Source organism: Typha latifolia, chromosome 12 (genome assembly GCF_019914945.1).
Source record: "Typha latifolia isolate L0001 chromosome 12, TyphaL0001v2, whole genome shotgun sequence".
NCBI lineage: Eukaryota > Viridiplantae > Streptophyta > Magnoliopsida > Poales > Typhaceae > Typha > Typha latifolia.
The window spans coordinates 6,665,605-6,679,669 of record NC_133097.1 but is presented as its reverse complement, the minus strand read 5'-3'; the positions used below and the strand labels follow the sequence as shown (position 1 = coordinate 6,679,669).

The 14,065-nt window shown below is 36.2% G+C and overlaps 1 protein-coding gene across 4 annotated transcripts in view; it reads right to left on the bottom strand.

Moving 5' to 3' along the window:
• The window catches only part of LOC140798617 (uncharacterized), a 33,590-nt gene extending 23,054 nt beyond the window's left edge, over window positions 1-10,536 (bottom strand). For 2 of the 4 annotated variants that reach the window (XM_073152545.1, XM_073152547.1), the window contains exons 1-6: window positions 10,222-10,536; window positions 6,624-6,704; window positions 837-936; window positions 667-751; window positions 506-555; window positions 363-428 (exon numbers count right to left, since the gene is read on the bottom strand). In XM_073152545.1, coding sequence (XP_073008646.1) covers window positions 363-428; window positions 506-555; window positions 667-751; window positions 837-936; window positions 6,624-6,704; window positions 10,222-10,269 — 430 coding nt within the window. In that variant the 5' untranslated portion in view covers window positions 10,270-10,536. The remainder of the gene's footprint in view (window positions 1-362; window positions 429-505; window positions 556-666; window positions 752-836; window positions 937-6,623; window positions 6,705-10,221) is intronic. The other 2 variants (XM_073152544.1, XM_073152546.1) reach the window with 1 other exon arrangement.
• Between the last annotated feature and the right edge of the window lie 3,529 nt (window positions 10,537-14,065).

Genomic DNA, 14,065 nt, shown 5'->3' with positions numbered 1-14,065 from the left:
ACCTTCATATTGAGAGGATAATGACGAGAAGATATAAAGTTTTCCAAATATGCAATTGTCTTTTGAAAGAAGTAACGCTGATCCGAAAAAATAAGTTAAGGGTTACACTAAGAAGGCAAGTATCATCAACAAGAATATTCCTCCAAATTAATCAACATAGGTACGATGCTTCAATCATAACAAAAGGAAACATTCTTCTTCAAGGTTCCATGCCATTATCATTCTTCATATCCTGATAGTTAAGAAGATGGAAAGGGAGGTGGCAATAAAACAAGAAGTTCAAAAGACAAGTACCTAAATGCCGGAACATAAAAAGACAAACAGAAGCAAAAGACAGAAAAGGAGAATAACAGAGAAGGTACCATTTGATTGCAGCATCCTACTAGATTCTAGATTTTCTATTGCTGGACGAGGACCAACTTCAAGACCTACAGTAAGCGGTCATATATACAGGGGACAGAACAAAGTGGTTAATAGAATGAAATGCATATATACATTTACTTACTTCCAAGATTGCTAAAATGTAGATTTCTCTGTATGCCACAGATGTTGTCCCTGTATGAACAACAATAGTAATACAGTATTAAATGGATATTTCAGATAAATATGTAGATTCAACACCAGAAAGCTAAACTAAATAAGGTAATGAGCTTAGAATGGAAAGACCATATATAGGAACATCCTGTGGCCTCTTGAAAGCTCAATGCCAATTCTGTAGCTAATTCCGGGTCTCTCCATGAAATAATTGTGTCTGCCAAAAAATCGGGAAAGTAAATATTCTGCCAATATAATTATCAAATCAGCTTCAGATTGTAAACATTAGCACATTTATTCACCTTCTTGCCTTCTATAAATATCATCTGAAGAGATACTGTGCATAAGTAATGTCTCATTATCCTCTTCATCCACAACAGTCAAACCAAGTTCCTCAGATCTCTGCAAATCATAATATAATATTAAAAAAGCAAACAAAATGTAATAAGATCAAATAAGAAATAACAGAGGTACTTCCTCCAAAAACAAAGGAAAATCAACAATAATAAATGACTTCATACGCAATTCTTGCATTACATGTTCCATGGCATTCACTGATAATCTACTTCCTTCTACATTCTAACTAATTTCATGAGATGTCTATCAAGTTTGTAATATCCAGAAGATACTCTTCAAAAAGTGATGCCTGGGCAATAAGGAAGTATATTTTTTGGTTCTAGTAGTACACATAGAGCTAAGCAAAAACAATGACAGGTTGGTCACTTTAAAAGGCCTCCTGTTTAATTTAATGACCACATTGTTATACATGTCGTTGATGGATAGCTAGTCTAATTAAAGACGGAATATTTGACAAACACTATGATATACAAGAATTTAGGAAGTGTGGTGCTTTATTAAAGATTTTAGGTAGATGCATCCCATTTGAGAGAATTTACTAAGCTTCACATTTTTTAACAGCAGGCAAGAATATAAAAGCACATTATGAATGGTTACAGATTGTCATTCATTTTAGCAGGGGCTTGTTACATGATCATTGATTCTACTGATGACATACAAGATACCAGAACGAAACTAATTAAGAAAGCTATCCAAATATATTTCTGCTAACTTATTGCAGTAAGAAAGAATGGCATCATATATCAATCATCAGTGAATCTAAATACAAACCCTCCAATTTCTAACCAACCTCAGGATTTGGTCTTTATCATGGAATCCATCCAATCATCTCATAAGAAGAATCTCATAATTGAGCATACAGGTGCAGCATTATCGGTGCATACTACTTGGCGCATGCAAAAATCAAACTTCGCAAGCAAAATTAAGATTTCAATGTTTAATTTTTTTTTGCTAGAACTTGATGTACAGTAGAGGTGAGATGGCATTATGAAGGACGCCAAAAGGATATTTACAGCAGCAAATTCACAGAGAAAAAGTGCTCATGGGACAACCATAAGGCCACATCGCCAGATCATACTTTATGGGTTATAAAATGTAGAGCAGCTACAAAATAACAAAGTTGAGAAACAAATCATGCCAAGATGAAATATTGAGATGGAAAAGATAAAGCAACAAACTTTGCAAAAAGTGAGGGACAAAATCATGTAAGATGGTTCAAACATATAAAATGAAAGGAAAGAGACTCGGTCCAAAGGGAGAAAAACATCAACAACAACAACAAAAAAACAAAAACAAAAAACCAGATTCCATAGAAATACCTTTTGATCGAGCTAACCAGAAATTGGGTCCCTCTTACTAGGTCCAACATTTGGAGAATTATCCTCTAACCAATATATTGAAAGGCGGTTGCGAGTGGCAAGCGGTTGTCCCACCGCTTAACGCTTGCGTGAAAGGCTAGTGCCAAGGCGGTCTAGTATTTTTAATACATAAAAAATAAAAAATAATTATATAATACATAATATATACTAATATAGCATATATAAAAATTTTAATAGTGTGCAATTTACAAAATACACACACACACACACGCACGCACAGATTAATCTTTGTAGCTTATCCTATTCTGCACCTACATAGCTTTCTCTCTTCTCTCTTCTTTCTTTTCCTAGTAGCTTGAAAACTTCCATCCACTCTATTATTTCGCATGCATCTAGCAAATGAGATTGTGAGATTGTTAGATTGGTGGAGATATTTCCCATTTCCCCCAATCGTCCACTTGCCTACCCAGCCGTAGCGGAAGAAGAAATGGAAAAAAGAAGAAAAAAGAAAAGAAAGAGAAGAAACAGATAAGAAGAAAAAGAAGAAAAAAGAAAAGAAAGAGAAGAAACAGATAAGAAGAAAAAGAAGAAAAAAGAAGAGAAAGAAAAGAAACAGAGAAGAAGAAAGGAGGGGAGGTACATGATTTCGCTGCTAACCGCCCCTCCATTGCTTGCCACCGCCATCCCCACTGCCCAAGAGGGGAGGGTCGAGAGAGGAAGACAAGAGATTGGGTTAGGGCAAATCAATCAAGTGAGGGAGATGATAAACTGGGGATTTTGGGTTAGTGTCCACCCGTTAGCCCGCATCCATTACCAACCCATTAGACCATTGTTACGCCTTAGCGTGTCGCCTAGGTCACCAGGCGACAAGGTGGTCCACCACAAGCGGCATTGCAACCCGTCGACTTTAGAAAGCCACAAAGAAGATTTGTAGGGCGGCCGATGCGCCGCCCCGATTGGCAGCCGCTTGAATAGCTTTTAAAAATATTGACTGCGACAACATGTAATATTAGTAAATAACATGGAAGCACCAATATCATGCAGCTACCTATGCAAGATATCCAGTAGTAGGTTAATATTCATCAAATATCAATCAATGTAAGAGTCAATAGAAATCTTTCATAGGCTATTTGCACAGCAAATCACATTAATCCAAGTAGTTAGTATTATAATGGGATCACTATGTTCCTTGTAACATGATCAATCAAAGGGATTAAACCAATATCGGCTGAATAAAAGCAAAAGGTCAACCACTGTCCAAAAATTCTAACGTTCTGAAGCTTGCACGAGTACCAAAAGGGAATCTTCAGAGCCAAATATGATAATTTGATTCTCCATGGCCCCTGGCCCCTAGCCCCAACGAGAAGCCTCTTAAAGATCATAATGAATTTGAGGGCAACCTAAGTCGCTAAACACCAGCCTTGGTGGAATCATCGGCAGAAGCCAAGATATTAAAAATCTTTTCCTTTTGTCTACTCATAATATTGCCACCTTAACCTCCACTCTCCTAATACTTTGTTCAGTATTAGCTAGCTCCCAAGCACTAATCCTTTTCCTACCAATATGGCCCCTAAAGTCTTTTCAACACATTTTCTATTGAGTTAAAGTAGAACTAAGAGGCACCAGTATAATTATCATGAAACCTACATCAGTAATGATTAGCTCCTAACAAATCTTAAACATACTGACTTAAGAGGGTAAAGCACCATTACAAGTATCGCATCCCCAATCAAACATCATCTGACTACTTATGCAGACTTTACAACCAAACATGCCCATGATAAATTTACATTCTACACTACCAAACTACAGTGCCTCAGGTTCCAAGTACATGTTTGTTCCAATTAAGAAATAAAAAGACAGTAGTACAAATTAGAACAAATATTGTATTCCCTGCTCACAGCAAGTGGGATTTCATCAATCAACTATAAATTCCTGCAGGTGCATAGAGAAAGTAATCTGACCACGAGTGCCCATTAACTTTGGAAAGAGAATCTAGAAAGACTGGCCTATATTCTCCTTCATTCACATCCTCTTTGCAACGTATGAAAAGCTTATGACTAGTGTATCAAAAGGCAACCATGGCAGCCGCCTTGGCAAGGTGGAGCACTGACCACTCCGTATAGTGAAAATGTGGCGGTGGATTGGTTTTGGCAAAATAACGAGAAGGATCGCGTGAGGACAGGTAACGAGTTTGAGAACTAAACTATAAAAAAAAATCTCGATCCACTTCTTTCCTCTTCCCTTGATTTGAGCCCTAACTGGTCTCCTCTGCTTGAGAACCCCTCTACTCTCTCAAGCAGTACTGAGTAGCGGCACAAGGCGAGGGCAACAGTTTGCGTCGAGCTCCTCTCCTTCTCCGTATATGCACATCCACTTCTTTCCTCTTCCCTTGATTTGAGCCCTAACTGGTCTCCTCTGCTTGAGAACCCCTCTGCTCTCTCAAGCAGTACTGAGTAGCAGCACAAGGCGAGGGCAACGGTTTGCGTCGAGCTCCTCTCCTTCTCCGTATATGCACATCCTCCGCATCCCCTGCCTCATCCCCTTCTTCCACTGCATCCTCCTCTCCCTCTCCAACAATGTCCCCCCCCCAAACAGGATCTCATCTTTAGCTCTCTTTTCATTTTTTGTTCCCTATGTTTCCACTTTTGCCCTATTCTGTATTGTTGTAAATAGATAGTAGGCAACTGAGCTGTAGTAGAAGTGTAGCCTAGGGATTTTCCATTTTTCTTCTTCTATGAATTTTGTAATTGTTAGAGGAGAAAAAAGATTAGTTATGACTCCAAATTTATAAATACGTGTAATCTTAGTGTCAATTTTGTTGCTCCTGTGATTTTTAGCCATATTATTATATATTATATATCATATATTTAAATTTTATATATATTATAAATGCTAGACCACCTTGTCACCTGCCTTTCACTTAAAAACTATGTGATGGGATGACTGCCCACAACCCATTGTTGCCTTTCAAAACATTGCTTATGATCAAGTACATAAAGATATATTCTCCTACATTCAAGCTTATGCCACTCTTTTATATAGAGTGATGTTTCAATACATGAAGAGAATTTTGTGTGAATAAGATGTTGCTCCTCCTCCACCTGTCTTTTTTCGCTTTGGCTAGAGTCCAGTAGCCAAAAGCCTCACTAGCTTACGCTCTGACTTGCTAGATCTTCAATTATTTTTTATCAACATGAGATTTGATGCCTAGTAGCACTGCGTTTTCAGAAACTTCTCGTCAAACTGGCTCTATGGACAATTCCTCAATATCTTGTTCATTCACAACAAAATATTCAACGAAGTCAACTGCCTTTCCTGTCGAAAAACCGCTAGTGTTATTTCAATATATTATGGGTAAATAGGAGCTTTGACCCATAGGATCAATGTCGAGTGAACTTGGCGAGTAGAACATGATCAAGGTGTGCAGTACTTTCCTCGAGCCGAAAGGCTTAAGTCATGCTAATACTTCATAATTCACACCATTATGTTTCTAATGTGTGGGTGATGCGGACATCACTGATATATTACACAGGCACATGTATTAATGCAGTTCCTCCTTCAGAAAATTAGTCTTAAGTCAAGTATTTTTATTATACATTTGCTATTTATGGTGTTTAGGATTATATTTACTTTTTCGCAATTGTTTAGGGTGTTATTTGCTTATTGTCATTTGTAAGGTCTATAAATAGGCCAACTATTTACTCAATCGAGGTTAATGAAGAAATAAAAAAAAAATTAAGATCTCCAATGTGAGTTTTGGGTGTGAAACCCTAATTGAGAATGGAGGTGTGAAACCCCATTCTTTTTATCTTTCTTTCACCATCATCATTCCTAGAATCCTAACGATCCATTTGTTTCACATCAATGGTATAGTTCTCTAATTTATCGTCACCAAGAGGTCATGTTTACACTGACTCATGCTAATGCTTCGTAACTCCAGTAAGTATATCTCATGCAAGGGACAAATTTGTCTAATTTATCATTATTATTGTTTCATGCCTAACAGTATAACACATTAAAAAGATTTTCAGCATATCCGGTCATCATCAGCACTAACATATTCCTGAGCTCAAAAAGGCATTATATGTGAGGACCTCTATGGTTCCATACTCATCATTCTACAAATATCTACTGAATCCTTCACTTAGACCATCGATCATCGAGTTCTAGATGTCTCAGAAAACTCATTTGATGTTATGTTGACACCAAACGCCTTTTCCTAACATGCAAAATTATAAGAGTAGACATATATAACATAAGAACTTAACCAGACAATCTCAACAAACAACTTCATGAGATAACACTACAATATACCCAAAACAATTCAGTGTGATGGAACGTGTAAAAATGAGTCAGTGTCACTGAAATAAGAATGATCACAAAAAAAAAACTGAAAGTAGCAAAACCGACCTCCAGATATTCAACAGACACATGTCCTGTTCCCTGGTCATCCCACTTTCCCTCATCATTCAAGCGGTATACCTTAACACGCTGATACGATTTCAGAAAGGTCAGATAAATGTATGACTTTAACAGAAAAATGGCAAAAATAGGTATCTAGCTTGAATTAACATATAAACACTGACAACAGAATGAGAATATATAATAAGAATGACAACAATATTGAGACCTGAGAAAGAAGGTTAAGGCTACAACAAAATAAATAATCAATATGATAGAGGACTCATGCACAGCAAAAATCAATGCAAATAAGATCAAAATCTAGATAACTTTCCCTAGATGTCCCAAGTATCTGGCTGATCCACATCAAATAGACAAGAAAAAGGAACAGATCAAAGCAGCACAGTATGCTCAACCATATAAACATGTGAATATATGGAAATGCATTATAAAAAAATCTAGGCAGACTATTTAAACAGCAGCATTTAAAAATACAATCACCAAGCAAAACAAAGAGAATAAATATAAGAATGCCATATGGAAAAAATAGACCAAATACTTCTTAAAGATAACATTGACCACCTAACAAGATCCAAAGACAATTCTTGTAGAGTTGTTTCTCTAGGAGAGCACCCAAAACTCAGAAAAGTAACCGTAATGCAATTCTCAAATTTTCCGAGTACAAAGTGGCATGGATCGTTAGGTCATGATGCTTGGGTATCTAACTCCCCCAACTATGTTAGCACCTAGTACTGAAAATTCATATAAATAAATAAATAAGTAAATAATGTATCCATCTACCAATGCAAACATTTCTATGTCAACTCACCTTCAGAGCCCCTAGCAAAGTGAAGACATTGTGGATCTAAATGAGACTTTAAACAGAAGAAGGTATAGTAAAGGAGGATATTTCAAAAAGTAACCAAATATCTTTCTATCAAATACATATATCAAAAGATAACTGCTCTGTTGTTATAAACAGTGCCAGCACTGAGAATTTCATAAATCAGAAAATGGAAGATAAGCTTTCGCTCGAAACTGAAAAACTAGAAAAGCAATAAAACAGCCCAATTCAAAGGAGGAAGGTCTCGCTTGGACAATGATAAAATAGAATTATCATTGTCAATATCCCAATGATAAGCCACTATATTGTGAAGTTTTCTATAGGTAAGCCATATTGGAATAAATTTTGGTGTGATGCTGTACCCATTGATATGCCATCTTTTGTTAAGTAACTCTAAGGATCTTGATAGGAGGACATGACATGACATACAAAAAGTTACCAATACCTTTATCAAGGACAATGTTGATTCCCTTGCACCCCAAAATCTGCATCTTATCCAAGGAAAGGAATAAAGCCCCTTCAGCTCTCTTGGGAGCAAAGTTGTTATAATTCTTGAAAAGAGAAGTTTCAAAATGATAGGACAGATATCAACCTTTATGCATTATAGATGCACCTAAGATTCCTTAAAAAGTTCAATTGTTGCTATCAAAGTTTTTCAACCTCACTCATTATGGACTTCCTACTACTTGCTTGTCACCTACCTTTAAGAGATATCCATCATTGCAAAGATTTGACCGCGATGGCAATTCACTACAGTTGCCACAATAAAGAAGTCAATTTGAGCATGAGGATATACAATTATTGATGCATATAATGAATCAAATTCTCTAACCTAACATAGAAAATGCATAGTTTGATAGAATCCTTATTTTTAAGTGCCTGCTCTGCGGACCACTTGCACCACATAAGTTGAAAACTACAGAATCACTAATTGTACAGTTACACTAACCAAGGTTTGAAAAATCGATATCGGAATCAGAATTGGCCTTCCGAAAAAAAAGATACGTAATCAGATCTGTCTTTTTAATTACGTAAATTTCTAAATATTATTTAAAAATGTAGGAGAACTTCTATAAAAAAATTTAAAAATTTATCAAAAATAAAAAAAGAAAGAAAAACTATGATGCAATAAAAATTAAAAAGAAGGGATTAGAAAGAGAGTGAGTGGAAGAAAATTAAATAAAAGAACGAAAAACCATGGTGCATCGAAAAAGAAGAAGAAAAAGGAAGAGAGTGGAAGAAATGAAAAAAACAAAAAGAGAAATAAAAAAAATAAATTAAAAAATTATATACCGGTTCGTCAGAGTTTGTTGAAGCTAGATCTCTTTGTAAGAGAAACAATGGTTATATGGTAAGGAGAGAAAAAAAAAATAGTGAAAGAGAGAGAAGAAAGAGTGAAAGAGAGAGAGAGAGAGAGAGAGAGAGAGTTCGGATCGAGCTTAGATCAAGATTTGGTTCGGCTGATCCCAATCCAACGAACCATGACACTAATAAGTATATCTTTTTACCGTAGCATCCTATTTTCCATGATTGTATTGCATGGCAATCGTATCTTCCTACATGCATTGTATCGGTGGAGCCTGTTAAGATTGATGCGACTAATATGTAAGACACCAAAACTTGCTAGATCATAAAAGGAACTAGTGAATACATGGCTTCCATGGCTATCTTCAAGTCATCTTCAACTTATCTGTAGTTTGACTAGTTTCAGCTCTACATTTTGATCCCCTAATTGACTGTCTTAGGGCCTCCAATGAGACCCAAAAACTACGAAAAATTTAAACTTGTCGAGTCCAAAACAACTAGAGCTTCAGCATTAACAATTTATGATTTGAACAAGATCATTGACCACAATTATGTTCTGCACACTACAGGAATAATAGCTATGAAGATCATCCTACTAAACATTTAAGTGAGAAGCTAAACATGATATTCCAATTATGGTCTTTAGTCTTTACACTAAGTTCAAGATTTAAAGTGCATTACGGACAGCAACCTAACCAGTAGGGATTAATTTGCAAAATGAAATAGTGTGTTAAATTAAATTCTAAAGAGAGATAATAAACATTAGACTTACTGTCGTCAATCTTTATGGGCGTGTACATTTACTGAGAATAAGCTGGGGAATAACTAGGTTGTGGAAGTTTAGCAGCTACTAAATTATTCGAGCCATAGGTTTTGCAGGGGTCTGCTTTAACTCAATATGAACCCAAACTAGTTCAATCCACCAAACAATTTTACCGTCAGCTATATGATTATGATTCATCACCGAGTAAGCAAAATGCACCCATATAATCATACGTCTGATCCAATAACCGTCAACATGGCATTCAAGATGAAATATAGCAACATTCAATTGCCAAGCACCCTCCAATAAGACAATAAAATATATCAAAAAACCAAATCCGCTAAGTCCTTATCAAAAGAGCCAGATCTTCTACACACCAGGTGTACGGAGTGCCACAGAAAAATACCCACTTCCAATTATCAAACTCCAAGAGCACTATGCACCAAATGTTCAGCAAAAGTTACAGAAATTTACAGTTAAAAAAACGAGCCGGAATCACTCATTCTACAAAATCAAAAAAACCATTACGAATTACACTCAATAAATCCATCCAAAACACCTCACACGCTTTCCGATAAGTAATAAACAGCAAGAACCAGTGCGCTAACCCTACTAAACGAATCTAGGGCACGAAACAAGATCCAAGATTTCGAGCACAGAAAGCAAGCAAGAAAGAACCCCTAATTCCTACTCACCTGCATGTTATTATTCGACGAGTTGGGCGCCTTCACCTGTCCTCCCATCGAGCAGCGATTATTACGGTGGACGGCGAAGCTCCTCCCCCGAAGGCGAATTCGAGGGCGGAGCCGAAGAAGTGAGTACTAGGGTTTTTGCCCGGAATTGGAAGCGGGGAGAAACGAAGGGAATAAAAAAAGGGGGAGGGTTTAATAGAATAATGAAAAGAAAACCCTAACCGCCATTAAAATCGCAGAGAGAGACCTCCTTTCCCCTTTGTCTCTCTCTCTTCTGTGCCCCTCTCTCTCTCTCTTCTCCGCACCCTTTTGCGACTTGGAATACGGAGGAAGGAGGGGATAATAAATGGACTTGAAGTTTGGCGTATTTACGACATAGGTTTCCCAAGATAGCGTGGTTCGATTTTTCTACTTTTATAATAATCATATATATGCGATGGTTCTGACGAAGCTTTTGCAATACTAAAATTTAATGTCTAAATTATGTGTATTTAATTATAATAATAAATATATGCAGTCCGTATTATATATTAAATTAAAAAATTTAATTGCAAAATCGCCAACTCCTGCAGCATAAGACCGTCCGATCTTATTCACGATTGAAGGATAAAGGGGAGGTTTATCGGTGGATAAGTCTGTCCATAGTCTAGAGCAACAGAGGATGTTTTGGTGGGCGATAAAGGAATTGCAGTCAAAGTTGAATAGTTGATCTTGGGATAAGTTATCTTATCATTGGTCTTTTGGCAGCAAAAGAGGGAGTATTTTTTAAATAAGAATTGGAAAGCAGTGATGGAGTAATAATAAATTAATTGAATCATTATAAGTTAAGAAGAAAAAATACAGTAAAGAGTACTAGATTTACAAGTGTTTCTTTTTACTTGGGTGGTGTACGTTAAAGTTATCCATTGTATGCATCTAATAATTCTGATTATAGAGAAACCGTGAATTGGAAGCTGTAGTCAGCTAACAGTATTTAAAACGAGGTATGATGCGAGTTGAATAGGCGTTGACTTGCATGGTAGAGGAAAGATGGAATCATGCTCTACTCGTGTCCACATGAAATGTGAATACCTCATGCTACTTCTGGACTTTATTCGCGGGATAAGTGATCCTTTTATTTCCCCATGAAGTCATGTTCATGGCCATGGGGCGCATCATCCATCGGTCTTGGCGAGACTTGTCCCACGAGGTCAACTACGAGAAAGACTGGCATTGTTTCTCTACCATGGTCCATGGATAAACCCCCCCCCCCCCCCACCCTTTTATCTAGCAACAGGTGGGGGGGGATAAGCAGAGGTGGATAAGTCTTACATGGATCCAGATCTTGATTGAGAAAAGTAGACTTACTTTTCCCATTATAGTTGGGTCCCCACTAAGATTTATTATTAGAGTAAGTAAGGCTACACAATAATTACCAATATAAATGCCCAATGTTCATATAAACCACAGGAGTTACTGATCTACTAGTTCTGGTTTTAAAACTATTTACTAAACTACTATAATTGGGAGGTCCATGTCTTTATTGGATCAGATAAATGAGTAAATTGTTGCTCGGCAGACCTCTCTTTGTTTTATAGAATTCTGAGCACCTTCAACTTATTGTCTAGAAAGCATCAAGGAAGTCATGCCAACAAAAGTATACCTGAACACAACCTAAGCAAGAAACCCTGCAATCTAAGTATTGAAAATGTGTTCAAAAGCATTAATTGCTTGTGTAGAAGCATTAGTCTCAGTAGATAATTAGACCTCAATTTGGGTGGTCTTTGGGGATGAATCAGCCCAAAAGTAAGATCTAAATGCACCTGTATTTCAGTGATGAGGAGTTTGCTTTAGAATTTGTCCTGGCTGCCATACAGCAAAGGCCCTGCAGAGAATGTGAGCTTTGGAATTTGATTATACTATCCCAAGTTGAGGGCGAAAATAGAACCAGTATAGTTATTCTAATTCTATATTAGCATAAGAAAGCTTATACCGGTATAAGTTGTTATAGTGTTTAGTGTTTAGTTGTATAGTAGTATATTATATAATAATTACTTTTAATGTAATATAAAGTTGACATGATAGCTTGGCAAATGATTGAAATACTCTTTTATAATAGATAGACGGACAAGGAGGAGAGAGAGAAGAGTGATGGAAGTGATATATTTTTAAGAATAAAATAGTAATTGAAAAATATAAAAATATTAGATAGAAGATTAGAGGAAAAAGAAGTAGATCTTACTATACTAGTATACGCATAAATAGTTCTTTAGTTATTATACCAATATAAGGAAACTATATAATCTAGAATAAGCATATTCTTATTTCCCAGATGAGTGAGAGCTAGGAGAAAAAATAGGTAAAATTACTCGACATTAAGATTAAGCTAGCTTAAAGCATTAGCTTGTAAGCATCAGGAGCACCCTGCAACAACTAAATATACATCATAAGCCACTGCATGGAATGCATAGTTAGCTACCACACTAAGCACAAGTATATACAACCAACTGGGCAACAGATAAACTAACTTAGTATATCTAGACAACTAAATCAGGGAAAGGAAGCATCATGAGTAGAATCCTGCTAACTGAACCCAAAAAGATATATCAAAACCACTTATGTACCATTCATTTGTTCAGAATAATCTTAAAAGCAACAGCTTTTACTATCAGCAAAGTAGTTTAATTTGCAAGGAAAACACTTAAAAGGAAGACAAGAAGAAAAAGTTAAATCCACTGGAACACTTTGACTGCATTTTATCACTCTACTGCCTTCAGTAGTAGAAAAGAGATATCAAACCAAAGAAAATAAAACTGCTAGGCTTCTAGTGCTTAAAGTGGAAACCTTAGTCATATACATTTTCAAGCAATGCATCTAACTATCAGACCACTTTCACAAGGTTTGAAGTAAATAACAAAAAGTTATGCATGAAATTATCCATCATGAAAATGCAAACATTCTTACTTTGTTGGTACATAATTAACTGATAACTTGTGGAGACTTGGATACAAAGCATTGGAAACAATCAACAAGAGAGCATAGAAGGACATATTTAGCTAAGTGCTCATGCATTTGAAGGAAGAGAGCCATAGTTACACTAGTAACTCACATCTAATCCAACAAGACCTAACAAGAGTAATGCTATGAAATGTATGGAATCTGGAACAAAGGTGGTGATATGATATAGGCAGAAAATGTGCTTTTGATCGATTTCTCAGAAAAAATTAGAAGAGAGATTTAAGCTAATTATTCAAATAGTAGATAACTTAAACAACTTGAGCAATGAATTCTGCAGGAAAAGAAACATGTAGCTCAGCAACTAAAATGGATTAAAAATACATGTAAAGCTCCGAACTTGATCCAATTCAGATAGCCGCAACTCTTCCAAAAGCAACAGTAGAAACAAAACGATCGTTTAAGAAGGAAAAGGATCGACAAAAGTATCAAATTCCTACGAGTTGAAAAGAATGCCTGAAATCTTCAAACAACTCAAAAGTAATCTAATGACTTATTTTGAATGTAGTGACACACTTAAAGTAATATAATCCGCCAAACAGGTTCGTTGGGACGACGTGGGACGACAGGAGCATATAATATGAGATGTGGACCATGTGGAAAAGCTTAACTTGCTCATATTTGTATCGATATAGCTTATATATATATATATATATAACTGTTGAAGATTAATTGCTTGTTAACAGGTATTCTAATCATTAGATTTATATTTATTGGTTAGATTTTTTGTTTCATAAGTTACTTTAATCCTACCACTAAGCTGAGTTTTGAATAAGCTTGACTTGACTCGCCAAGCCAAACAAGTCGAACATGAGTTAGGCTCGAATTCTTTTTGAGTCGAGCATAAACTATA